At 43.0% G+C, this 27,805-nt stretch overlaps 1 protein-coding gene across 3 annotated transcripts; it reads left to right on the top strand.

Moving 5' to 3' along the window:
* SOAT1 (sterol O-acyltransferase 1) lies at positions 1–26,476 on the top strand. Of its 3 annotated transcripts, none has more exons than XM_002191681.7 (16): positions 1–111; positions 2,551–2,684; positions 9,980–10,038; positions 13,769–13,917; positions 14,014–14,073; positions 14,372–14,479; positions 16,116–16,398; positions 17,491–17,569; positions 18,204–18,285; positions 18,943–18,988; positions 20,070–20,199; positions 20,645–20,742; positions 21,220–21,318; positions 21,820–21,955; positions 22,864–23,009; positions 23,800–26,476. In XM_002191681.7, the coding sequence occupies exons 2-16, from the start codon at positions 2,561–2,563 to the stop codon at positions 23,854–23,856; spliced, it is 1,656 nt and encodes a 551-aa protein (XP_002191717.3). In that variant the 5' UTR covers positions 1–111; positions 2,551–2,560; the 3' UTR covers positions 23,857–26,476. The 3 variants fall into 3 exon arrangements, with proteins under 3 accessions (XP_002191717.3, XP_072789063.1, XP_030135451.2); XM_072932962.1 differs by having other exon boundaries at positions 42–111; positions 2,551–2,739; XM_030279591.4 differs by lacking the exon at positions 1–111 and adding an exon at positions 273–391.
* The last annotated feature ends 1,329 nt before the right edge of the window (positions 26,477–27,805 follow it).

The raw sequence follows: 27,805 nt of genomic DNA, 5'->3' as shown, positions 1-27,805 counted from the left end.
GAGCCCCGGGAAGAGGCGGCGGCGGCGGCGCGGCGGGAGGAGCGGGCGGGAGCGGGCAGAGCGAGGCGGTGGTGCGCTGAGGAGGAGGAGGAAGGCTCGGCCGCCCCTGAGGTGACGCTCCGCGGGCTGGCGGCCGCCCCGACCGCGGAAACGTGTCCGCGCCGTCCCGCCCCGCCCCCGGGGAAAGCGGCTCCCGCAGCCGCTCGGGGCTGGGGTTCGGCGGAGGCGCGGGGGTGTGCGCGGAGGTAGCGGGGCAGGGGCTGGCTCGGAGCCTCGGCAGCGCTTTGGGCAGCTCCCAGCGATGTCCTCAGGCTTCGGATAAAAAAAAAAACCCTTTTCCTGCCGGGTGTTGTGCGCGTTGCGGATGAGCTGTGGAATGACCTTAACTTTGGTTTGTGGAGTGACCTTAAACTTTGTTTTGGTCCCTGTCTGGTTCGCCCTGCAGGTACCGAGGGTCCGGGTCTGCGAGTTGGGGCTATGCCCGAGGGCCAACAGTCTTCGAAGGAAAACTTTTGAGAGCTGAAAGTCTTACTAAGGTTGTTATTTCGTGTGATTGGTATTGGAGGCAGGGGTTTGGAGTTAGGTGATCTTTAAGGTCCCTTCCAGCCTGAACCATTCCGTGATTCTTAGCTGTTCCTCACCGAGCCTTTTGAAATGCAAAGATGGACTTCTGTAAAGTGTTGCTTTCCTCCCAAGGCATCTTCTGATTAATTACCATTTTGTCGAAAGGGAAGAGGGAGAAGCTCAAGGGCTCTGAGCCCTTTGCGAGTACCGTAAATCAGATACCAGTGAAATCAGGGAGTTTCTGCTAGGAAATCTGTTAATGGGTTTGTAGCTCTAGAAACTCATCTGCAGTTGTGGATATCCTCAGAGTGGGGTGAAAGGAGTGATTGTTTACTAATTGTGAGGAGCGATTTCCTCTTGTGAGGGGGCTGGAGAACATTTTGGAGTTATCCTGGCATTGTGTCGTGAATGTTTTGGCTCTAGTAGAGTTGGGAGGGAAGGGCTGATGCCCTCTTTAGACTCTGATGTGGTAATAATTGTTTAGGTACTGTAATGCTGCACCTCTGTTCATATGGGAACTAGATTAGGAAAATGTTTTCATAGATTTCCCCTAGCAGACTGTGTTTCGGTGTGGAAAAAGCTGTGCTGGGATAAATTAACCTATCTGAATGGTTAACGCTTTAAGTTGATTGCTTTAAATTTTATTTCATGCCGCACATGACTTTTCTTCCCCCCTGTTAGGCTTCCTCCTGTTAAGCTTTCAGTTAGATACTGTAACTACTCTGCACCAGTGAGGAAGGAATGCCTTCCTAACTCTTGAAGAAGGTGAAAAGTATCCCGAGACAAGAATTAAACTTTTGGTCTTCTGTTTGAACTGGAAAACTCGCCCAATTATTGATTTGTTGTTTGATGGTGGCTGGTGTTTCTCCCCTGTATGCTGTGTAGCCTGAAAGGAGAATACGAGACTCCCCTACTAGAGGGACAAACACAGGAAGCTGAGTTCTGAAAAGCTCTGGTCGTAGTTTTATTACCCTTCTGTAGATGTGCCAGCCTCCTTATTCTGAGGTAATCCATCCTTAATTTGTTTTTTCACCAGTTCCTGGGTTTTCCTGGCCTGTCTGTAACAGCTCATCCGTGCTGGTGCATGTATGCTGTTCACTAGCAGCTAAACACATCTGCTGCAGAGTTTATGCCAAGGTGAAAACTATATCAAGCTTGAAAATGTGGTTACATACATGCCTGTGAGGTTTTCTGGAAAAAATCTGCAAATTGTCCCTGGTTGTTAGCTACGTGGCCAAGAGATTCTTGAGATGCATTTTATGGAGAGTGTTCTGGGATAGCACTTTGTGACCAAATTAGTCTCCTTGTCCACTTCTCATTAGCTGAGAATTTTGTTTTCATCCTGCATGTGGTGCTTCAGGTGTTCCCTGCTGGCAGCTCTGTCCCCAGCAGTGACCTTTGTCACTGGAACTGGTGTAGCTCAAACCTGATTCTCTTCCTGTTTTTCTTTGGTTTGCAATGCAATCACTGTCCGGCCAAGCAGAATGCAAGGATCCATTGAGGAAGCTGCTCCTGCAGCAACAGCTGAGAACTTGACAAGGAAAGGGCTTGGCTCAGATCAAATATTGCTGGAGGTTCCACAAAGTAAACCTGCCACAGCTCACGGAAGACAAGTCTGGATGTCCACCTGGCTGTCAGAAAGAATTGCAAGGGCTGTTTGTTATTTTAAAGATGTTGCAAAAGCTTAAGTTATTTTAAGTAGTAATAAAGTTCGTAGGGAAAGGAGCATGTTGTGGGGTGATGTTTTGAGATGGTTGTAGGAACAACTCTGGTAGGGGAACATGGTTACTTTGTTCCTGTACTGCCTGTAGTAAGGGAAAGGAAGTGTGACCAACAGTAAATGACTAATTCAAGTGTGTGCTGAATTTCCTCTATCCTGGCTCTGAATTCATAATGAGGGGAAGAAAGTCTAACTTTATGTAAATATATTATTGAACAATAAGTGACATTTTTGTTACTAATTATTTCTCTCCTTTTCTTATCTAGCTAAGTAACCATGGCAGGTGATGACTGTGTAAGGAAACGCCAGTCTGGCTCCACTGCAACCTCCAAGACCCCTGAGAATGAAGAAACACAGAGGAGACCTGAGAGCGAGAGGTCCTTTCAAAACTCAAGCAATGGTGAGACTCGATGGCTCAGCACTGGTTGCATCTCTGGCATGTGATTTCCTTTAAGGTGCTCTTTCTACTCATGGATGTGCCTCTTTGCTCCTTCAGTTCTGTTTTTTCTGTCTCTGCAAGGGCTGGAGGTGGAGCTCCCTGTGTCCCTGCTGCATCCCTTCAGCAGGTGTGGGTTGTTTGGGGTGCTGTCCTGCAGAGCTTTCCCTCAGCAGCTGTGCACTGCAGTGCTTGCAGGGATCTAAAACAGTGTTTAACTGTCACAGGAGGAAGAGATTCATTAGTGCTGTAAATGGTGCAAATGCCTCCTGGCAACACTTTGGAGTAATCCTGGTAAATGCTTTTTCTGGGACTTCATCTCACTTCTTTTACAACCTTTAAGTATGTGACTTCTCAAGAAGGAAGAAAATGGTCTTTAACACAGCAGGCAAAGGTTTTGTGTCCACCTGACATACAGATGGAGGTAGGATGCACAGAGAATGATGCTCTGGGATTCTGTTCATGTCAAGACAGCTCCCTTTTATTCAGACTAAATCTTGGCTACCAGAAAACTGAACAATAAACAGCTGTCTGTTCATTTGTTTTGTGGTCACCTTAGAAGTTATGTGGCTTAAAGTTGGCTTTGTGGAAGGATCAATGCTGCCATGCCCTGTCCCTTAGGTTGCAGGGACAGTTGTGTGGCACTATGAGTGGTTTTGCCTGTGACCCTCTAATTCCTGGCTTATGCTGTACCACATTCCAGCCTGTGATAGGGAGGTTAGAGATGAAACTGCAGCTTGTTCCCTTTCTCTTTGTGAGATAGATTAAGCAAAAAGCTGATGTAGGTTATCACAATGTGCCATGTAAGTACAAGAGCCAAAATCCTGGTGCCAGTGACTCAAGGAGATAATTCTTACTGATATGCTCCTGGATATCATCACTATTTCAGTAGTACTTCTTTCAACTGAAATGGAAGTTGGAGCATGTTTAAGTTTAGGACAAGTCAGATTTGTTATTGAAAATGAAATGCATTGGAGAGAACCATTGCACGAGCTGCTTGGAGAACTGGGATTTTAAGATTTTGGTGGCACATAATTTTAATTGGTTCAAATGGGACTGTATTAGAAAATTGCAGGGGGTTGGTGTCTACTGGAATCCAGTGATGCTGGGCTTGGGAGTAGAGTTCTACCACTTTAACCTTTTCATGTGTGGAAATTCCTTAATTGTAATGAATGCAGGGTAAGTAATAAATAGAGCAGTGATAATTAGGACTTTATGGGTGGGTGTGTCTGTCTTTACAGGCCGTTCATTTTAACACCTCTGAGATGTGGCAAAACCTCATTGTAGGTGAGATGCTGTGTGTAGCAAACAAGCGTCTTGGGGTGGATCTCTTGAAAGGTTCCATGTGCCTGGTGGGTTGGCTTGAACAGTGCAGTGTGGTTTAAATCCCTCACAAATTGCAGTGAAAGACAGCAGGGAGGAATCCTGGTTAGTCAAGGCTTGAGTGTATCTTACCTGCCAAGGTTGCTGCCAATTGAGCAGAGGTGTTTCTTGGCTCAGTGTTGGTGACAACAGGAATAACACAGGGAGGTAGGAGGCTTGAATCTGATGCCTTGAAGCATGGGAGAAAGATGCATCCCTCTGGTCAGGAATTCCTCTGTACAGGGGAGTTAAATCAGCAGCTCTGTGACCCAAAGGTTGAAGGTTTATGAAGCTGGAGTGTTCCTGAGCTGCGGACAGTGGCCTGTTCATGTAGTCCAGGCTGCCTGTGTAACTAGGTAGGATTTTAATGACTGAGGTGGGAGACTTTCTCAGGAGTAGGCATAGATGTTTTTTCTTTCTTTTGTCCTGGCCATTCTGTCCTGAATAGCTGTTTCTAAGACATTAGTGCTGATGTGCACAAAGGCAGTGTGAGGCTAATGATCTGCTGTCTGGCAACAGCTATTTTATATTGTAACAACTTATTGCTGGGTGTTATGAAGAGTTTTAGACAAAATGCATGTTTGTTGCAGAGCTTCTAGCCAGGCCAAGAATCTACAGAAGTAGATATTGTAGCATGTTTGTGGTAGTTATTGCCATAGAAAAACTAAACCTTTAATGTGGTTACCCACCCTTAATCCTCTCTGATTATAGCAAGCACAATTTGCTTTCTACAGAAAGAGTTGAGGTGTCGAGAGCCAGCTGACTTGTTTCTAGAAGTTTTTGGGCCCTTGATCCTTTCTTAATTAAAACTCAAATCCATTGGCTGATCTGAAATTGCTTAGAGGAATAATTTTAATACATGTATTGGCTTTAGAGCTGCAGTAGGTCTGATTCTTCCTTTTGTACAGTTGAGGTTATTTTTGTTTCTGGGTTCTGCAGTGCTTCTGAAGATTGTCTCATTGCTTGGGTTCTAAGATTCAAATAGTTTTTACTCAGGTACACCAAATTTTATGGAAGTGTGGAAATACTCATAACTTGGAGATGGCCAACTTCTGTGCCTTGATTTGTTTCTATCTTGTAAATATTCAGCCTGCAATTTCACTTTGACAGAGTAGCTGGACTTTAGTCTTATACATAATTTCTCTTCCTTGAATTAGCTCCAGAGTTGTAATTAAACAACTAATTTGCTTGTGGATTAGAGTCAGCAGATGATCTAGGTGGCAATAATCCTCTGTCAAAGCCAGGCTTCCTTAATAAGATTAGTTTTATATGTTTTCAGCAGGAGATACATAGAGAAATATAAAACTGCTCTGCCTAATGGGATATTTGTGTCAGACTGTACCAGTCACCTGGAATGAGTTTAACAGAAACTGCATGGACAGATCTTAAAAGGCTAGAGAGGACATGGATCATAAGTGTGCACGTGAATGTCTCTAAAATGCTCAGATAGCGTGTTCAGAGCAGTAAAAAGGTGGGTTTGGGGTCTGTTCTTGTTTGCCCAGCTATCAGGCAAGGACTGGAAGTGTCTCTGGAGGCTGATCTGCAAACAAGCTATGTGGCATTATCTGTTTGGTGTAAGTAAGCCTGACTGATAATGCTGATCTTGGAAAGGGATATTATCTTCCAGTGAGAGGTTACTATCGATCATCTCTGGTGCAGAAGTTCATGGTGATGCACAAACTGTGTGCCTACAGGGGGATGGAGGAGGAGAGAGCTCTCCAAGGGGGAGCAATTTGGAAAGATTTAGCCTTTACTGCATGACTCACAGCAATGAGTGTTCAGTGTTTCAACAGGCTTCTTCTTGTGGATTAAGCTGCTTGAACTGAGTATCTGGGATGTGTTTCTGAGAGATAGATAAAAAGCTGTTTTGTCTAAGTGGATTCTGGTAACTCTAGGGGCTGTCATGTTTTGGAACCTGTGGTTTGGGTGAAGGCTCAGCAGTTTCTTGTGAAGAGCCTGTGGATGTGGTAGCATAATGTAGAGAATGCTGGTGTTCCTTCCTGCTAGTGAAGAGGTTGTTTGGATTCCACGTCCCTGCAGAACTGACTTTTTAAGCTAAATACTTGCCCAGCAGCGCAGTGACCTATGGCCTGTGAATTCTTTAGACAGATCATATGAGTCTAGTCATAACTTGCCTCTAATTGCTGAGTGGCCAAATAAATTACCATAAGTAAGAATAAGGGCTCATTAGTATCAAATTATTAATGTGTGTTGTATTGTAGCAATATGGAACTCCTCCCCTCTTTACAGTAGCCCTGCACTAGATTGGCTTTAATATTGCTTTGCTTCTGATAACATCTCTAGTGTTTTTGGAGAGGGGGCCTTTAAATCCAGGTGACTAACAGTAATGAAATCCTTCTGCCTGTGTTGCTTTAACCTCTTGAATGGGAAGTTATCTTATCAAGAAATGACAAAGCTGGGTTTTTTTGGATCCCAAGCTGCAGCCCCAACATCATGTGAGTGATTCTCTGCTCTACCCATTTCAAATATCACTTATCTGTAAAATATACAAGAGTGGGTTGAAAAAGGGACAAGAAGATCCTTTAGAAAATGTACTTTGTCAATCCTGTGACATTTTAGTTGCTCAACTTCTCAACGATTAAGAAGCTTTCTCAATCTTCAGGTGATTTTTTTTTAATTGGCTTGGTTTTCAAAGAGAAACAAAGCTTACAGTTGTTCAATATTTTTTTTCTTCTTGGCTTTTGAACCTGCTTGGAATTTGGTCTGTGCAGAGGAGTCACATTCTAGAAGGATCAAGCTCAAGACCAGTGGGCCTCTAAAGATCTTGTTAATGTCCTTGCTGATGGGAAGGGAACCCCAAGGCCATTAAATAAAAAACTTCTCCCTGTGAACAAAGCTCTTCCAAAGGAAACCATGCTTAAGCCTCCTCTGAAATATGCCACTATTTCATACTAGTCTTCAAGACAACTTTCTCATTACTTTAAATATATTTTCTGTCTTCTTAAGGCATACCTCAACTTCTTTTAAAGGCAAAGATGTGCCTCCTTGTATAGTGCAGCCTTGAGTCCATTTTTCTATGATGCTGTTGCAATCCCAAAGTGATACAGAGGGATCCAGGCTTCATTTGCAGGGTCAAAGGAAAGTGAAGATTTGGACTTCTCAATAGTGCACATTTCCTTTTAGGCCCAAAATCATGTGATGAATCTCTTCTCCAGTGACCTGACAGAGCATAAGTGGTGTCTTGTGCAAGGGAAGCTGAGTGATTAAAGATTATGTGCTTTTTCTCTGGTATCTGTCTTGTGACACAGCTGGGTTTATGGGGTGATGAAATACAGCAGAATGGGTTGGGTTTGGGGTGAGTTTTCTTCTACAGAAGAATTTGTGCTGAGAAAGACAAGCTCACAGGTGAGTTCACTTTGTCATGAGTTGCTTAGATTGAAGCCATGGAGATCTTGGTTTTAAAACCTATTAAAAGATGCTGTGTTTCTAATCTTTTCTGCGCATGTACACTAGTATGAGGGAAACTAAAATGACAGGAGGACAGTTTAAATTCCAGTTTATAATTACAGCATCAGCAGGTCGGAGACTGTCCTTATTTCTTGTACAACCATTAAAGCTGAACATTTGGTATATGTAAAGCTATACCCAGTTTTAAGGCCTTGTAGTCTAAGAGGGTGTTTTATTTCCAAAGTGAGCCATGCTTGGGTAGTTTTTAATGTGAGTTTTTAATGACTGAGGGTTTGAGGGCAAGATCTGACAGGAAATATATGGTCAAAGAACTGGCTATTTTATTTTTAGCTTGTCTTTAAAAGGACATAATGCAATTCCTTAAGTCCCATGTGTCCTGTTCTCTTTGGCTGTTGTTGGGTGGCTTCAAGCAAACTTGATATCATCTTGAAGATTGGCAGCTGGGTAAGGGACACAAATTCCTAGATTTTTTTAAGGGTAAGGTTTGTTATTCTTTGAGCTCAGCAGCTCTGTTCTGCTTTCCATCAAGTCAGCTGAAGGTGGTTCTTCCCATAGTAGTAATAGAAGGAGTGGGCCAGGGATACAATTTGGAGTGGCACAATGAAGGAGTAGAGCCCCTGAGAACATCTGAAGGGGATACAGTTCTGCTGCTTGTGAAACAATTTATTTTTTTTAATATGTTTGGGGAGAACCTATTCGAGACCAGCAAAGTGCATAAGCTTAGTGGGTCAAGGGTATTTTACATTCTTAAATTGTTTTCCAAACTGCTGCTGTTCTGCAAATGTAACGGCGCAATGAGCTTAAATGCTGAGGTGTTTGGTTGGTTTTTTTTTTGTCTTGGAGGTGAGATGCTTAGCAACCAGGAGTTCTATTTTTGTAAAAACGGATCTTGGATGCAGGTAAAATCAATGCTGTTAAGCGGTTGCCTTGTTTGTTGTTACATCAGAAGTCTGCTAAGTTATAGGCAGTTGTTGCTGGTCTGTCCTTAAATCTATAGCTTGTATAGCAGATAGGAAAAAGCCAAAATTCTTGACCACTGACAAGAATAAAAATTCCTGGTTAGTCAGTGGGAAGGGGAATTAATGGTAACAACTGATCATAGCTTCACTGAAGATAAAGTTTCTTGTTTTACTTGTTGTTGTACTCTTTTTCCAGTACTGGAATTGGAGTCACCTCTGAAGCAGGCCTACCAAAACTACTTAAAACCAGTTGTTCAAACAAGCTGACTGAGGCTCCTGAGCAGCACAGAAGCACTTCCTGCTCTGAAAATGAAACTGCTTTGTGTGTGGAGGCTGTGCACATACAAGCAGGCCATGTTATGCACTGTGATAGTGCTCTCAGTCTGTTTTCTTGTGTCACAGCAGCACAACTTTGGCACCTCTACAGCAAATCTGTTAGCTCATGCTTCTCTGGAATCTTATTAGGGAATCACTTTAGTACCTTCTTTTTCTAAAATTGGCAATGTTGTCTTAGAAACCAAACATGCAAGTTGTAATGCTGGCTGTGTGTTGGTGTGTAAGGTGGTGCTGTAGCTATAAATGCCAAAGGATGTGAACAAGGCAAAGTTGCTGCTGTCTTTTCACTCTGACTGGTATTTTAGGGGGATGGATGCTGCTTCAATCTTGATTTTCCTTCATGTGCAAGACTCTCTGTTTTAAATAACGTTATCTTCTGTGTTGTAGTTATTGGAGAAGTGAAACACCAGCTGGTGCTTGTCCTAAAACACAACTAGTCTGAAATGTCTGACCTGTGGCTGTTGTTCCTCTTGATGTTACAGAGGCATCTCACATGTGTAGTTTTGAATGTGAAAGAAGGGTGGCATTTGAGGCTTTACTTATTGGTCAATGGTGTTAGTAATTACAGAAGTCAAATTATATTATTATATTGATGGCATGTTAAACCTGACTGTTTAAATAAACAGTCACACTGATAGCTAGCACTTCTCCTGGGGGATAAAAGAAGTGGGAATAGCCAGGTTTGAGCACAGGATAACTGTCCAACTTGCCATTCAGCCTGTCTTAGAGCTGATAGTGGTATTTTACTAATACCTGTGGCTGACTGCCTTGTCTGTTGGCAATGTAGAGGCATCCAAACAAACTAAGTTTATGTCTGATTAAGATAAAACTCTGATAAAAAATCAGCACACTTGGAAATGACCTTCTAAGGGTCATTCTGATTGCTGCTTCAAGGCTGAATATGTTTAGGGACCTTGGATAAATTTGCAGAGTTGCTGATGAAAAATAAAATCCAGCATGTTCTCAGCTGTTGACTGTCTTACAGTGCTGTGATCCTAAAATATCCTAAAATACAGTTTATGAACTTCCTGCAGCTTTGATTTGAATTTAGTGGGACCCTATTAGAAGTTAGAAATGCTATTGAAAACTTGGTGTCTGAACTAGTGTATGCTGTGCTTTTTCTGTTTTCAGACATGCAACAAAAAATACTCAGTATTTGCTTTCTTTCCTTAGGCTGGGTTGATGTGGACCACGTGGTAACGAGGAAAATGCAGCTCATAGCAGAAGCTGAGGTAAACCATAATACTTGCTTGTGGTGGGGAGCAGGACAATTGACCCTGGAAGTCTTTTGGAGAGTCACTAGCCCTGGAACACAAATAGCCCTATTCAGTCCTAGATTGAGTGCAGTGACTTTTCCACAGCCCTCTTTCTCTCTCCCACTTAGCACAAGAGGGGTTGTCTTATGTAATGAGGATCTGTCTTACTTGACCCCAATAGTTTGAAGTCCAAAGATAAGAATGAACTTTGAAACTTGTAAATAAAATGGAAATTGCCTTACCACTAACTTTTGGCAGTATGATGATTAGCCAGTCTGCTTGCATATTGAGCCTTTAACATACTCTGTGTCCTGCTATCCATTGAATAAAGGGCAGCATGGAGCTTGCACCTCACAGCTTTTGCTGCCCTGGCTGTGGAGATGACCTTCCTGAGCTTTAGTCTCATTCTTTTTGTCATTGAACAATATCCTCATAGAAAATAGCACTGGGTGTTTCTGGCACCATCTGCATCTGTGTGGGCTGCCTTTGTCTTAGATTATATTAAGGTGATTTATGTCCAAATTAAATGAAATTGGCTAACAATGAACTGCACCCTCCTTGTTAACCATTGTTTTGTGGCACCTGTGTTCTTCAGGGCAAATTGCCCTGCACTCTTGCATAATTTTATTGCAGAAAATTCCCTGGAAAATCTGAAGTAATCTAATTGCCAGCTTAACATGAATAATAGGGAGTGGATACTTAGAAGACAGAGAAAAATACCTTGCACCATTGAGATATTTTCCTGTTTCACTTTTTTTCCATTTTCTCCCTACCTCTATAGGTGGTGTGTCATTTATAACAGGTATAACTGAGGTGTCTTTAAATAGTCTTCTGCAAAAGGTGCTGCTTTTTTTGCTGAACTCCTTAAATTCAGTCCATTAGAAGGGTAGTCAGCTCAGATTTTTATTTTGCCTGTTGTCTTATCCTGTTTATCCTTACTGAGAACAGGAGATCAAGCTTGGTAACTTCTCTGCAGACAGAACAGTCATTAATCACTGTGTTGGCAGTGAGTGTTTGCAGGAGAAAGCTTTCACTGTACAGCACAAGTAGCTTTGGAAGTTCCAGGGAGCACTAGCTGGTTGCAAGGGGACAACTTGGCCTTGGATTTCTTTCTTCAGGAGTGTCTCTTGTTCCTTTTCTTTTTTTTCCTGGTCACCAGCTTTGAGACACAATTCATAGAGTAAGTTTTCTTACCCACAAAGAAAATCGTAGAAAACCACTGGTGTTTTAATTGCTGATGTTTCTCCCTAAGCACAGGGAGATCAGATTTTCAGATTTTAAGCTTTGCGTTATGCAGCTCTCAGATGCCTCAAGGCTGAGGGGTAAAAAAAACACCCTACTGCAAAATACCTGAGAATTCCTGGAGTGCTGGGCCCTTTTGTTGTGAGAACCAGCGAACAGAGGCTGGGATTACAGTTTACCTTTTCTATGATAGGTATCTAAATTCTAGGCAGATGCTTGACTTGTGGAAAGCCTGGTCAAGGTGTAAATGGGATTTGTAGGAGCTGGGTGTTACTCGTGCATAGGAGGTCTTCAAGTATCTGCAGTCTAAAAGTCCAGTCCTTTATTAATTCTAAAGGGAGTTGAGAAGGGTGTGTTCTGTCAGTAGGTCAGGGCTGGGTGTTATCAGGTGTCAGTGACAAAAATTACTCAATTTGTTAGAATGAGTAAAGTTCTGGGGAACTGTTGCAACTTTACAAGTAAGGCTTACTTCCCTAAGTTTCTTTGACTTGCCATCAAATTTGATTATTGGCCAGCTTCTGCTGGCATAGCATTCTTTCAAGGGTTTTTGGTTCGTAATTCCAGTTAGTTACAATTACTGCAGGGTCTATACTCTGGTTTGTATTTGATTTAATCTATTAAGAGCTCATGCCCTGCTCTCCCAATCCAAACATACATGTGTTGGTATTGGCCCTGGAGGGCTGTGTTAGGAGGAGGCAATCTCAGCAGAGTGCCAGCCAAAGGGAAGAGGTACTTTAAGGAAATACCATCTGCTAAAAGCTCACTTGATGAGAGATTAGGCTAAAAATGGAGAGACACTATTAAAAATATATATTTTTTTTAATGGAATGAATAGTGCTTTGTTTAGCATGGAAATTTGAGCACTCCAACAGAAGTAGCAATTTCTATTTGACTTTTTTGTAGGGATATATGCATGTATGCTGTAAAATTAGGCTGGACCAGAGAGCACCAGTGTCTTCTGTTACAGGTTATATTCACAAGTACTCAATATTTGTTGTTTATATTTTTTCTCCTGATTTTAAAGGAACAAGTTCATGTCTCTTGTAGAGACAATCTTCTGCCTCCCAGGAAAGCAATATCTAAAAGTAGCCAGATCCTAAGAATTTTGTGAAGCACTGGGAAGGCTTATTTAGTCTATTCTGGAAGCTGCCAAATAGGAGAAAAATGTTTTTAAAAGTTAAATATTAATCTGCTCCTTCCCCATCTGCTGCTTTTGTTTCAAGAGATCTCTCTGGATCTGACCACTATAAAGTAGAAGGAATGTAGAGTTCTGATCCACTGTGACTTCAGGGTCTTCTGCTTCTATGTGGTCTCACTTCAGATTGTCTTGTATTTTCTGCCAGAGAGTTAAACTAACTTGGCTGTTGTCACATTTTGTAAGAATACCTCATCTGTTAATGCATTTTATAGGATTGTGGAATAACTTGGGTTGGAAAGGACATTAAAGATCATCCTGCTCCACCCCCTGCCGTGGCAGGGCCACCTTCCACTATCCCAGATTGCTCCAAGCCCCATCCAACCTGGCCTTGGACATGTCCAGGGATCCAGGGGCAGCCACAGCTTCTCTGGGCACCCTGTGCCAGGGTCTCCCCACCCTCACAGGGAAGAATTTTTTGCTAAGACCTGATTTAAACGTACCCTTTGCCAGTTTGAAGCCATTGCCCCTTGTCCTGTCACTCCAGTTCTTCATGAAGAGTCCCTCTCTGACCTCCCTGTAGATCCACTTCGCACCTGGCAGGTGCTGTGAGGTCTCCACACAACCCTCTCTTCTCCAGAAATCTCCTTGAAAACTGATTTTTTTTTTTTTTTTCCTTTTCAACCTTCAAGATGAGAAAGTAGATAGGAGTTGGGAATTCTGATCTGGGAAACATCTGTGTTTCTTGAGCAGCTGATCAGTAGGAAAAGCAGATGAAATGATGATATGTAATTATCATGTAGGAAGACTTGCACCTTGAATCTGGAGGCAAACTGGAAAAATCCCAGTCAAAGGATGGTCAGACAAAGATGGCTTGTAAACACTTGCATTAAGAAAACAAAACATAAGATGCAGTTAGATTTTAAATAATTTCTTGAAACTTGCCTTTTGCCTGTGCTGAAGGTGATGGCTGTCTGGCAGAGTGTTCAGGAGCTCAGAGGTTGGCTCTTAGCTGTGCTCCATCACATTTAGTGTTTGAGGACTAAACATTAAAGAACTAAATTCTCAGAACTCTGATAAGTCTTGTAAAAGGCTAGAACAATTCTGTGTTGAACCTAATGGAGAAGATAAATGCTATTCAAAAGTGTGTGAACAGGCCAGGATAAGGCCCAGTCTTATCTAAGTAGGCTCCAGCTGTTGGTACATGGTACAGAAATGTTTTCTTGATGCCTTGCTCTGTCCTGCTCCAGGATAAAAAGGAATATAAATATTTCAGGAAAATGTATCTAGCAAGTTAAACAGTTTACTGCTGTGTTTTTACTCTGTCAGCAACTGAAGCCAGCTTTCATGAAGGAGGTGGACAGTCACTTCACAGAGTTTGTGAACAGTTTGGTGGCAAAATCGGCACTCCTGGATTCTTCATCTCCAGCCTCCCTTTTCCCAGCTTCCTGTGCAGAGAAGGAACTGCACAAAGCCAAGTAAGTTCCTTTTAAGCTGTTGCCATAAGAAGATTATGTTTCCTGGAAGCTTTATTTCCTTTTTTGTCTCAAATGTCAAATCTTCTTCGTTTGCAGGAATTCGAGGGCCCCTCCAGAACATGGGAAAATCTTTACTGCCAGGAGGTCCCTCTTGGAGTGAGTAACTTCATCAAATTCACTGAAAATACCCTTGATAGCAAACTAATGAGCCTTTGCTTTGATGTACTTTCACTGCCACGATCCACAGTCTTATGTTCAAATCCATGGGGGTTAATCTGTTCAAGCTTCTCTCTTTCTAAAATATCTGTACTACATCTTGCAAATATAAACCTTAATTACAGCCCTCTCAGTACCACTGGGATCATGGCTAATTATCCTTTGTCTGAGGATAAGCTGAGGAAGTGTCTGTGTCTGTGGCACCCCAGTGGTGCCTTAACTCTGGTCTCTCCCTTAGTGAGCTGTTTGAAGTGAGTCACATCAGGACAATCTACCACATGTTCATCGCTCTTCTCATCGTCTTCATCCTCAGTACACTTCTAGTAGACTTCATTGATGAAGGAAGGTAAGAATGCCTTGGAAAGACAGGGATTAGGGCTGGGAATAGCTCTTCCAGAGATGCATGTGAAACTGCAGAATGGTGCAGAAAGAAGGGGGAATCCTTCTTGGGGTGTTGTTGGAAGTGTTGAGAGGGTATGACCATTTCAAATTGGAAAGCTGGATATTAGGAAACCACTGCTAACTGATGTGTTTGTTATGTGAGAATTGTAGCCATACAGTTCAGCCTAACGTGCTCAGTTCATCATGAGGCTGGCAAAAGGGAATGTGGAATACTTTGGTTGAGCAGCTTTAGTGAGACAGCAGCTTTCAGCTGCTTGTGTTTGTTGAAGGACTCTGTTTAGAAAAACTTTAAATACTTCAGCAGTCCTTTCTCTGTTTAAAAACGACAGTTCTGGAACACTGTACTTGTACTTAAATAAAAATAGAACTTTGTTTTTCCTGGGGAAAAATCTCAAGGATGTTGGCAGAGCCTCTGCTAAGATAGTGCTTAGCAGGTAGCCAGATTGTGAAAGACTGCTTTCCTCACTTGTTGCTTAAATAGTATTTTGGCAAGCTGTATCTCATGTACACAAGCAGGATTACGTGTTTATCTTGCTGTTTATCTGCTCTTCAGTGTACAAAGCCAGAGCTATATCTTGATTATAATCATTGTCACTTTAGTCTAACAATAGGCTTGTCTGCTATTGAGTGTTGTTTAGCTGATCCTAACTTACCAGTGTGTGGACATTGTGGGACAATGGGTATTTACCTTAAAATCAACTAGGGCTAGATACCCTTACAACTTTAAAAATAATATCTTTGGTCTTAGCTAGACCTAGTAATTGGATCCAGTTTGCAATTGAGCCTCCACCTCATTCCTTCCTGAGAAGGAATAACTTTTGTTGGTGTATTTTGTACTGTTATCTTCTTTGGTCTTAGTTTAGAAGAGCTGTTTATTATAGGAGTAAGCTCTGATGAGTGAGAGGCAGTGAAGTTGATCAGTCTTTTGTTTATGTCCTTATGTTTTAAGCTTGATTAATGGACTAAAGCACCTGGTGCACACCAGTTGGTCTTACTCGGACTGACCTTCTAAAGACCCTGAGCCTTTTGGGTAACTTCTAAACTGAATCCACGTGGAATGCCCACGGAAAAGGATTATACTAGGTTTGAGTGCTGGGTGTTAAAATACCCCATACCTGTAGAGGCAGGAAAGAAGCCTCTTTAGGCTTAAACCTCTGGGAAGACCTGAGTTTCAGTGCAGTAGTGATGATGTCCTGGGAGGGCTCCCCAAAAGATCTCGTGGACCCTGGTCCAGCAGTGGATTCTTCAGTCACGTGCTGGTTCTTAGGAGGGATGAGCTTGAGCCTACTCTTAAAGCACATGCTGATCTTAGAGATGTGCTTAAACCCTGTGGGATTTGAAGGTAAGCTGTGCCTGACAGCACTGATGGCATGAGTCCTCCTCTTATTTTCTGGGATACTTGAGGGTGGCCTCTTGAAGCTGCCACAGACAGCCCTGAGCTGAAATTTCCACAGTCACTTATATCTAGACTGTCAAACAATTATAATCTGGAAGCTTTGTTTTGTAGCCACTTAATGGAGTAGAAGTATTTCTAATCAAAGAAAGGATGCTCAAAAATTCTCTTTCCTTGTTCCTTCTAGGCTGGTCCTTGGATTTGATCTTCTGGTTTTTGTTTTTGGAAAGTTCCCAGTTGTCTTCTGTGCTTGGCTGTGCATGTTCAGTGCCACAGTAGTTATTCCATACAACCTTTTTGTCTGGTGGGCCCAAGGCTATTCCAGTTCCTCCCATCGTGCAATCCACTCTTTCTTCTATGGGATGCTGTTCACACTCTTCCAAATAGCTGGGCTTGGGTTTGGACCAACCTATGTTGCTGTAGCCTATGCCCTGCCTCCAGCTTCCCGCTTCATTGTAATACTGGAACAGGTAAGTCCTTACCCTGCATCCTCTGTATCCTAGGATACATTGAATTGAATTTTATTTTCCAAGTGGAAAGGGTATTTCTTCCTAAAGAAGTCAAATGTTGTTTTTCTTAATTAAATTAAGCCAAGGCTGTGGATACTGCATCTGAGACTTGATGACAGTTGCATACAGCAAATCTAATAAGAAAGAGTAGAGAATAAACTTCATTTTGACCTGGAAACCACTTGTGGGTTTTTACCTAGTATTTAAGATTTTACTGTGGATTTTACCCATTTGTTTCTGGTTGTCTTAGGGATGCGAACTGCTTAAAACAAATTTTAAGAACATATTGTGCCATAGTCCACAAGGAAGCCGTAAAGTTCCTCTTTAAAAAACAAAACCCAAAAAAAGCAAGTATGTTGTCAAGAAGTGGTTCCTGTTGGCATTTCTGTTCTCAAGAAGCAAGTGTCTTGGCTCTCATCAGGACCTGTTTGGAAGTGGAATTATTTTTGTGGCAGGGAGCAGGAGCAGAGTGCAAAAGTAGAGGTCTGGTCAGTCCATCAGGTTAAAACAAGGATGACTTTTAAGAATTAACTTTTGACTGGCCAAACTTTTGGTTCTTTGGTATTAAAACAAAATTAAAAGAAAAACCTGCTTGACAGCCGTGGACTGTTCATGTGGGGCACCACCTTACACCCAAGTAGTGATAATTGCTATACAATATGTGTAACTTCAAAGAGACACCTAGACTTGGAAATATCCTGGCCTGCTGAAATGGAGAGGGGCTTCCCTTCAATTTTAAGTTAGTGTTAGCTAATTAGTGACTTGATGGTGTTACTCAGAGTCCTTGTGTATGTGGTGGTCCTGCAAGTGTAGATGAGATGTGTTTTGACTCTCCTGAGTCATAGTTGCTGCTGCATGTTTCCCCTTGCAGAGCTTGGAATTCATGTCAGTTAAACAGGCTTGTGGGCAGAGGAAGTAACCCTTTCCTTGTAAAAGGGCTAAATGGGAAAGAAACCAAGATGCTGAAGGTGTTGCTGTAAAATGCTTGATCCAGTTGTCACTGGAAGATTGTGAAAATGAGAGCACTGAGCTGCTCTTCTCTTGGCCTTACAGGTTCGTCTGGTTATGAAGGCTCATTCCTTCATCCGGGAGAATGTACCCAGAGTCCTGTCCTCAGTGAAGGACAAGTCTGGTGAGTAGCTTGCCCTGCTTCATTTTACATAGCCAGCTATAGCTTTCCTTCCATTGCTTTGAGCTGCCCTCATGAGCTGGAGAGGTGGGATTTCAATTGGTGACTTTGGATGGGGAGTTTGAAGGTTTTGCATCATAATATCAGCTTGAACTTTTTCATTTGTATTCAGTTGTATTAGACAACAGGCTAGACTGTTGTTCATGTTCAAGTCCTCTCTGGATCTTAAGTCTTAGTTCTTCAGGATTCCCTGTTTCTGCTTTTAGGAGTAAAAGGTGTCTAGATGTTGCCTGCAGACTGCCTTCAGCTCAGTGCTCTAGTTGAAGTGACAGCAATCATAAAACAAAAGGTCTTTTAAGCAAGGCATGCTAGAGCTGACTGGCCTGAACCCATGTGTTGATAGGAAAGAAAATGTGATACCAAGGTGTTAGCAGATAGGTGGTTACCCTCACTTGCTAACTGTCCTTCATGCACACCATCTGAAAGGTCGAGTTTGTTTTACTCTCTGCAAATCCCATACCTTTACCACACTGAGGTTTCTGAAGTGAGAAGGGTTCTGTTTTTTGAAAGGGTACTGGGGGAAACTGAACTGCCAGTAAAAAGATTGCTTTTGGTTTTTATTTCCCCCTCTTCCCAGGCACAGTACATATTCCCAGAATTTCTCAGTACCTGTACTTCCTCTTTGCTCCCACCCTCATCTACAGAGACAACTACCCCAGGTAATGTGGGCAACAATAGAACACTAAAGCAGGCTGAAAACTGAAGCCAGCATTAAGCACCCCTGGTTGTGATCAATTTATGAGTTAGAGCTTTCATAAAGATGTGGTTAAGCTGGCAAGGGCAGGACTTGCTCATGGAGTTCTGCTTTTATTTCTTTGGGAAACTCGCGTGAAGTTAAACTAATTAACAACTTACTGCAGATTATGTAGTGATAAACAGTTTCTTCAATAGGAACCTGTGTGTTTTATGTGGTGCTAATAAGCAGCCCTGTCACTGAGTTTGAGGCTGAAGCCTTCTTAAGTGGGAACTCCCAAACTCTTCTGCACATTGCTGGGTTGCACTTTGGCTGTGTGAAGTCAGCAGTCCTTCACACAGCTGTCTGCAGATCCCCACCTCTACAGAGCTGTACAGTGCTGCCTTCCAGATACCTTCCCATTTTTGGAATTGCTGGAGTTCTGCTGTAGTTGAAAGTGATGAACCAGCAATTTGGGCAGACATCCCTTAAACGTCAGGAGATTAAGAATTCTGGAATTCAGAAGCCTTTTTTTTTTCCAGAGAATACATCAGTAAAATTGTAAAATCCTTCAAGCAATTGAAGGGAAGGGTTTGCTGCTTTGAGGTCCTACTTAGCTATGATATCCTGTTCTTCTTCCTAGGAATCCCACGATAAGATGGGGATATGTAGCTACCAAGTTTGCACAGGTGAGTGGAGCAGTTTTCTGCAGAATACACTCCTGGAGACCGTCTAAGATGTGTTGCTCAACAGCTCTCTTTGGCATTAAATCACTCTACTTGGCATGGCCTTACCAATAAAGAATACTTTCCAGCAACTAACAAATAAACTGTGATCTTGCTGCACTAATGATTGTGCCAAAGAAAGAAAAAAAAAAAAAAAGTCTTTGCTTAAACAACCCTCCAGATAAAAAAACCTGTTTGTGTGTGTAGAGCAACACCCATGCCCTCTTTCTTCACCCTGATTGTAATGCCTGGACACAGCTTCTTCTCTGCAGATATTCAGAGCAATTTTGAAATAATGAGGCCTGGAGTCCAAATCCTCAGCGCTTATTTGAGTTCAAGGTTGACTGGTTTTTCATATTTGTGGCCATGAGCTTCAGTAGCTTCTTGTGGCTGTGTTTGCAAGTAATGGATTTGTGTGACTGAAACCTTTGCTGTCACACAATGCATTTAAAGAGCAAAACAAAATAAAAAGGGCAGCATGAACAGGCCTTTGGCTGCTTGCTGTTAGACAAAGGATGACAGGGCACACCTGTCTTACATCAGGGTATTTTCAACAGTGCCTGGCATTTTGACCTCAACATCCACAATATCAGTTCTTGAACCAGAGAAAGCCTGAGGTGCTTTGGCCTATAAATGTCTCCTTTGGAATAAAATAAAAATAAGCTTTAATATTAGATTTAACTACAGTAAGTATTTTTAATTATTTCTGCCCTTATCTTGGATGTAGATCAAGGGTATTTTCCGCACTTTGGCAGTGACATGGATTTTTTGTGTCAAAACGTGTGAGTTGATAGGACTGGGAAAATCTGACAGCTGCTGTAGTAGAAAAGAGAAGTTGATTTTGCTGCTGGCTGTCAGCATGCTCCAGGGATTGCTGTGGCTTTCTTTCCGCCTGGATCCTTGGGGAAGTTGATTGGCAGCAGTGTAAAATAAATAATTTTGCCTTGTGTTGGCAGCTGCTGCTCTCTCCTAGAGCTGGCAAGTGGTGATGTGTTAATTGTGCGTTCCTGTTACGAAGTCAAGTTTTGGGGTATTTTTGTTGCAGGTGCTTGGCTCACTTTTCTATGCCTACTACATCTTTGTGAGACTCTGCATTCCTCAGTTTCGCAACAGTAGTCAGGAAACCTTCAACCTTCGAGGGCTGGTCCTCTGCATCTTCAACTCCATCCTGCCAGGTAAGGCCCAGATCCATGAGTGTCTTTCATCTCTATGGAAGGGAGAAGTGCTTCATTTGAGATGCATTCATGACAGGCAGAGATCAACAAAGGAGATCTTGTGGGCAGACTGCAGCATTAAGGGGTAAAACTTCAAAATCATCAATACAAAATAAAAGCTGGGTTTGACTTTAGCTGTCTTCAAATCAAGCTGTAGGCTCTGGGGCAGCCTTGCTGTTGCCCTCTGGGGTGAGCAGGGCCTGGTGTGGTGAGAAACTGAAATTCTGTTGTGCTACCTTTCTACAAAAGAGTAGAGCTCATCTGTGTTAGTGCCTGTAAGAACAGTTTTTGACTGTGTTGGGTCCTCTTGCTTGTAGCTGAGAGAAAACACTACAAACACTACAAACTCTTCCCTGTGGCTGAGAGAAAACACTACAAAACTGATGTGGCTGTCCCTTGTTTCCAGGTGTACTGATTCTCTTCCTGGTGTTCTTTGCGTTCCTTCACTGTTGGCTCAACGCGTTTGCCGAGATGCTGCGCTTTGCAGACAGGATGTTCTACAAGGTGAGAAGCAGGAGCTGTAGTTCATAAAGCTTCTGAAAATCATTGTCATAAGGGAAAAAAAAGAGGAGAAAACTGAAGACTGTTCTACCAGACAAAGCAGTCGTGGGAATTTGCTTGGTTTATGCTGTTAAGGCTTAAATTTGTTGCTCTGCTGTAGAACAGATTTGGTTGCTGCTTGGCAATCCAAGTTGCTTTAAGGTGAAACACCCTGTGCTCAAACAAAAGCAGCCACCAGACCTACCCAACAGCTCCATTAGCCTTCTTTTTGTTTTTATCACATCAGCCACTGCAGTTTGGGATAAAACCAGACCTTAATACTCCAAGTAGAATGTTGGAAGTGTGATGGAAAGCTTGCTCAAATTGTTATGTTAGCTTGGTATTATTTTGTTTAATGTTTTTCAATTTGATATCCTAGAAAAGTCCTCTATAGTGTTTTTATAGTTAATTAGATTTATAGTCTTTCAATTGTGCTTTCAGGACTGGTGGAATTCCACATCCTATGCAAACTACTACAGAACCTGGAACGTGGTGGTACATGACTGGCTCTATTATTATGCCTACAGGGACTTCCTTTGGGTGAGTAACAAGCAGATGTATTCTTTTGTTAATTAAACAGTCAAATACTGGGCAAAACACTACATTTGTCAAGATGCAGCATCCCTGTCTGTTTTAGAAGCATAAAAATGTTTCATGTCAGCAGTTGTGGGGAGCCACTGTGCTTTTACAGAGATCCATTGCTCATTTCCAAGTCCTTAGTGTGTGCAAAATGTGGGGCTGGGATGCAGGAGCGCAGAGACTGCCTCAGCAGTCAGAACTCATGTTGCACTGTTTTCATAAGCTGTGGTAGGTATTTAATGAGTGGGCTGAGCACAAGTTCTAATGCAGGGAACCCAAAATATACCTGAAGAGAAATACCTAAACCCTGAGGAGTTCTGTAAGGCACTTAGCATTTCACACGTGCCTCTTGGCTGGAGGAGAACCTTCTTAGCTCAGGGAAGAAAATTCATTGTGTTGCAACAACCAAGCTAAAACCACAGCAGAATAGCTCCTAATACTTGGCATTCTTCTCTCTTGCAGTTTTTTGGGAAGAAGTTCAGAGCAGCAGCCATGCTGTCTGTCTTCACCGTGTCAGCTGCTGTGCACGAGTATGTCCTCAGCATCTGCTTTGGCTTCTTCTATCCAGTTCTCTTCTGCCTGTTTACATGCTTTGGAGGTAAGCTCCAAGGAAGAGAGTGTGGGAGTGGCTGTGGGGTTTGTGGCTTTTTTAGAGAAGCATGCTTTGTGTTTTTGATAACGATGCCAGCAGTGCCCTCAGCACTAACGGTATTGTTGCCCAAGGGTTGCAGTTGTGAGTCCAAGCTTTGTGAATGGATTTTTGCAGCTCAGGAGATACACACCTATATACACACTGAGGATTTGAAAGCTTGGGGCTTCCAAAGGTCTTGGTGGCAAGGAAGAAAGATCTATATGTACAGTGCTCTTCTGTGACACTGCACAGTTTAACAGCACTGCTTCCTCTTTGCCAGGCTGTTGTTGAATTGCTGTCAGCAATTGAATTGTGTCAGCAGCTTATCAGTCTTCCCCTATTCTTATATAATATAAGGAAACTATTAGTTCTCTACTGCAGTGAGGAAGAGCATGGGAAATGGATTTATGATTACATGAATTATAACATCTGTATTCTCACCCTTCTCATGAGACTGAAAATAGAATAAAAGTTTTTTAAACACCTCTCAGTTACCCCATCTCTGGATCAGAAAGGAATATAATCCAACAGAAGAGTCCATTTAGAAGTTAGAGCTCTTGCATTTCTTTTTGTGGTTTGAGTTAGAGAGTTCTAAAACTCTAGAATACCCCTGCTATGCCTTGGTGACCAGTGTAACACAAATAATAATGATCCCCAGAGGCACACAGCTTGTTGGCAACTTTGTTGGAGGCAAATGTAAGAATCAGCTCAGAGTATTTGCTCTGTTGCCAAGGGTAATAAGATTTTCAAGCAGTAGCCATGTTGCTCCAGAGATTAAGTGAAAGGAGGGGAAAATCCAGTAAAATCAGTTCATCTTTGATTTTTGAATCTTGAGTTTGTTCCTGAATAATACTTCTCATTCCTCCCTTTTTCAGTGGTCTTCAACTTCACCCTGAATGACCGTCGGAAAGGGCCCTTCTGGAATGTGATCATGTGGACTTCCCTCTTCCTGGGCCAAGGTGTCATCATCTGCCTCTACAGCCAGGAGTGGTACGCCCGCCAGTACTGCCCCACGGAAAATGTGAGTGCCTGCTTATTCCCCTGGGATAACCAGCTGTGGGCGTGGCTGGCCTGTTTTGCTGTGCAGGAAGAGTGGAAGTTAAATGGCACCGACCATTCTGGCAGTGTGCTGCGTCCATTCCTTAGGATGGATTAGCCTAGAGGCTGCCTAACAGAAGTGTGTTCAGTAATGCTCCTTCTGTGCTGGTAGAATTTCACTACTTGAAACTGAGGGTGATATTACCCCAGTTCTGAGGATATGCTAGACCTCATTTAGGCTGTGGCAATGGAACTGCAGCACTTGGCCAGTGAAGTCAGGAGAAACTTTTGGAGGAGGCTCACAAAAGCCTTACCTGTTGTGCCTCTCCCAGGCTAGACTTGAGTGGTGGTGAAAAGTGGTTACCTGTAGATAGTCTGGGGGTTTGGTGGTGTTTTCTCTTAACTCATTTTCTTGGTACCAGATTCTGTTATAAATAAAACTTCCTGCTGTCCCAGCTGATTTCAGTTTTAACCAAAGGTGTCCTTTGGCAGCCTCTATTTTAAGTTTGATTCTCCTCAATTAAGAGTTTGCCATCATAAATTACTTGGTGTCTTGATACAACAGGCTACTAGGCCCAGTGTTTATCTGATGTAACAGAACTTGTGGCTATACTTACACTTCCAGACACTGCTTAGTGAAGGGGGTGAACAGGGCTGTAGGGTGCAGAAATGTGGTTTTATCTTTCCTGTTAGAGAAGTTTGATTTCAGCAGCTCATACTGCAGCTGGTGCTGTTGGCTTGTGACTAATTTACTGCCTCTCCATGTTTTGCAGCCCACATTCCTGGACTATTTGAAGCCACGCTCGTGGGCGTGTCATGTGAAGATGTGAAAATGGGGTGCTCTGGCCATGTCATCACAGAAAAACAGAGGTGTCCTCCAAGTATTTGGACCAATGATCTGACTTACTACAGACTTTTTCTAAGGGAAGTTGGGCCTCCTCATTATTGGGGAGAAACTGTAATTTTTTTAAACATTGCTGGAGCAAACCAGTTGACCTGGATTGCAACAGACTTCAAAGGCAGCATCTATAATATGCTGTCCCACTTTGAGCCATTTCCATGCCAGTAAAACATTGAGCTGAAGGTGGAGTCTACTGGAATCCTACTCATCCAGGGGTCCCCCAAGTTGCTGCTTTTCTGGACAAGAGGCAAGCTAGTCAGATTTGCTGGTAGCTCATTGTTGGTATCCGTCCATCTTTCTTAGCCATCATTTGCAATTTTTTTTGTCCTTTTTGGTAATGGGATGTCTACAAAACTTCTGTTCTTCATGATCCTGCCTGCCACTGTGACATGGACAAGTGGCAGAGCAACAGGGTGTTTGCCTCCTTGCTCTGAAGATGGCCAAAGTTTTCTTGGCTGGCTTCAACAGCATCCTGTGTATGCCAACAGATATAAAATGGGCAGAGGAAGAGGGATTGTCACCATGCTGAGTCAGGTTCAGAAGCAGGGCATGGTGTATACAGTCTTTATATGACTTTTTACACCAAAAATTTGTTTCTCTGTATTCATTTAGTTCCCAACTGCCTTACAGCATTTTTGTTCTCTGAAGGCCCTTGTGACTTGAGGAGTACTTTTTCTTCTTGCTCTTCCTTTGTTCTGTTCTAGGTAATCAGTTAATATGATTAACTTGTAAAAGAGCTTTTGCTTTAAGTTGACAGGTGCTTTAAGGTACACAGGTTCCTAAGGGTTTCTTTACTAAGAAAAACTTGAAGTAATATGACCAATCTGTAAGAAAATGGGATCAACTTTAGAGGTACAGAGCATGATCTTTAAAGTGGTGACATGCAGTTCAGTGTGCCAGCACACCTTGCCCATGTGCATTGGAGAAGTTTCTAATGCTGCTGGGAATGAGGATTGGCCCAGAGCTGCTTTGTCACCTGCCGGTGTCTGCCCTGACATCAGAGGGGGCTTCAGGTGGAGATCAGCCTCCTGGGTACTGCCCTCTTGGTGAAGAGGTAGGACACCCTCCCACACACACCAATAAAGGCAGGGGCCCTGTGTGAGTTTGGTGTTTCCATAACAATTAATCAGTCAGAGTTCCTTCAGCTCCCTTGTTCTGTCAGGTGCTAAACAGTGTCTGGGTACAGACCACTCCAGTTCTACTGGAACTGTAGCTCCCATTGTTGCAGACAGGGTGACCTGATGGACATACCGTAACTGTGGTGAAAAGGGCCACCTGATAGAGATACCAGAACTTTGGTGACAAATATTTTACAATTACTCAAATGTTGTCAGAAACTGCCAATGGGAAACAGTATTTCCTTCCTACCTACAGCCCTGTGTAATTCATACCAGCAGCATTGGCACCATTGGTGGACTTGTCTTGCAAGCCACTTCAGACTCTCCTTTGGGCTTTCTACTTTCACTAACCTCAGTCAGAAGTAATTTTATGAAAGCTGGGGAATACTTCAACTTCTCCAAGTCTTGAGTAAGTAGGAATAATGCTCTTGAGAAAGGACATTGTACCAGGTCAGATTTGCCAAATAGTGTTTCTGTGTGAGGTTCTCCTGAAAACACCTCCTGCTAAAAATTGATGAAATTGTTGAAGTAATTTCAGAGGAACTATATGCTCAAATTTGGCAGTATTTGTATGTAAAATCCTGATAATTAAATTGATTACTTAATCATCATTCAGATTAAGTAATCTGAAATCTTTCACCATACCTTTTGTGGGAGGAGAGAACAGAAGTTCTGGAACAACTGAGCTTCCTTAGTGAACAAACAGTCAAAAATACAAAAAACGCCCTTTGGCCAAACAGCTTTGTCACCTCCTTAGTATAGAATGAGATTCAGTCCAATGCTTTTTTGTTTGGTGCTCAAAACACTTAGGGAACTGCACTCAAAGCGGGTGGGATGGATTAGGGACTTGGTTTGGCATCTTGATACCCATGGCAGGTCTTTATACAGTTTCAGTGTTTTCAAAAAGAGACCAAAGGATGGCACTTTGTTTCCTGTTTTGGTGTTTCCCTCGCGCCTGGCACTGTCATGTGCCCAGAAGGAATATCAGCATTTACTGTGTCAGCATCGTCACTGTGTGAAGCCTGAGGGCTTGAGCATCTGGCAAGCAAAAGGCAACCAGAAAGGGATGCTCAGCTGTTGGAACTAGTCTTAGTTTTTGACAAGCTGAGGTTTTCAGCCTTGTAGATCAAGGCATCTTGTAACTGTGCTGTTAGGGCATTAACAATTTGAATTACTTTCAGTTTTGTGGGTTTTTTTAATTGCTTTTGAATTTGGGCTTATTTTCATTTTTCTCAAGAGTGCTGGAGGGGAAATACTAAGTCTTTTGCACGTTGCTTATTTAATTAAATTCAATTATACCATGTTTGAGCTTCTTAGACTGCAAGTGCCAGAGCACTTGACCAGAGCAGTGCAATGTTCTGGTCAGTGGTGAGGATGTGAAGGTTCCCAACCTGTCCATTATGAGCTCTTAATATAATGTAATATAACATATACTGTTTTCTGTGGTTCTTTCCAACACAAGAACTGTGCGCTTGCTTCCATGGTAACTCCCTCAGTTGTGAGGTGGGAAGCCTTCAGCTTTGGAATGGCAGCCAGTACAGCTGCAGCTTCTTGCTCAATAACCTCACGAAAATCAGTGTTACTCCATCAAAATGTATCCTGGGGTTTTCATGCAGAAAACTGTTTGTTCCTGGGAAGACCAAAGCTCCGTGGAGTCTCATACCTCGTCTGTCCTTTCTGTTGGGGTGTGTGGCTGCCAGCTGTTGGGAGCGAAGCAGTCCTGGGTCTGAGCTGTAAGCTCTGTGCTCTCCTGTGACAGCCGTGGGGGGAGCTGGGGAATTCCTGCTGGATTTGTTCAGTATGCTATTGCAGGCTGAACTGGGTGAGCTCCTGTTTCTGAATGCAGCCGTGTCAGACAGTAGATTCCAGGAGTTCATGTGCTCTGCGACATCGGAATCAGCTCCCCACAGACCCCAGCCAGCCTCGCCTTGTCCCCTCTGCAAGTGCCCAGCCGTGGTGGCCTGTCCCTGGCTGTGGCAGGGGACACCCCAGCCGTGGTGGCCTGTCCCTGGCTGTGGCAGGGGACACCCCAGCCGTGGTGGCCTGTCCCTGGCTGTGGCAGGGGACACCCCAGCATTAGCCCTGGCGCTGGCACCAGCCGTTCCATGATGTAACCTGTACATGTTCTGTCGCATACAAGAGCTGTTTATAATCTACTGTACTACAGCAGTTAAAAAATATTTTGCTATTAGGGGAGGAAAAGAAATTGCTTTGGCCTGTTTTTTCTCTGAGACACCTGTTTTAGGGGGAGTTACAAGAGGGTACAGAGGATGGGATTGGGAGCAGAGTAAGATATGAGGGGTTTCTCTCCTGAGAAAGGTGGCTGCTGTGGGGAGATGTTGTGAAGAGCCTTGTGGAGGAAGGGAAGGCTGAAGCTGCCTGTGCCCACAGCTGTGTCCTGGGTGGGGCTGTAAGTATCTCTTATTTTCCAAGAAGGGGAGGGGGATGGAGACATTCATGCCATAGCAGACCCAGGCTTAGAGGCACCAGGCATGATAATGGGATGGTAGAGGAGAGATCTTCGCTGGGTGTGTGGGGGGAAACTTACACAAGCCCTTCTTGAGGTCCTGGAAACCAGTATGAAATGTCCAAGGTGAAACAACAGGTAAGAAGGGAAGTTGGGGTTTTCTAAACTTTATATCATCACTGAAAGGGGAAAGTATATCCTTGAGTAGCACAGGGAAGGAGTCAGTAGCTCCAGGAACAGACCAGAGTTTCTCACCTTTCCTGATTTAATACACATTAAATTGGAGCAGCTGC

This window comes from Taeniopygia guttata, chromosome 8 (assembly GCF_048771995.1).
Source record: "Taeniopygia guttata chromosome 8, bTaeGut7.mat, whole genome shotgun sequence".
Taxonomy (NCBI): domain Eukaryota; kingdom Metazoa; phylum Chordata; class Aves; order Passeriformes; family Estrildidae; genus Taeniopygia; species Taeniopygia guttata.
Note: the sequence above shows the minus strand (reverse complement) of the source record. Positions and strands in the feature narration are given on the sequence as shown.

Bases quoted from the DNA above. Each gene is read 5' to 3' on its own strand.
- SOAT1 (XM_002191681.7), top strand. From the start codon at position 2,561: ATGGCAGGTGATGACTGTGTAAGGAAACGCCAGTCTGGCTCCACTGCA. The intron at 13,918-14,013 runs GTAAGTTCCTTT...CTTCGTTTGCAG, and splicing joins AAGGAACTGCACAAAGCCAA to GAATTCGAGGGCCCCTCCAG. The intron at 23,010-23,799 runs GTGAGTGCCTGC...CATGTTTTGCAG, and splicing joins AGTACTGCCCCACGGAAAAT to CCCACATTCCTGGACTATTT.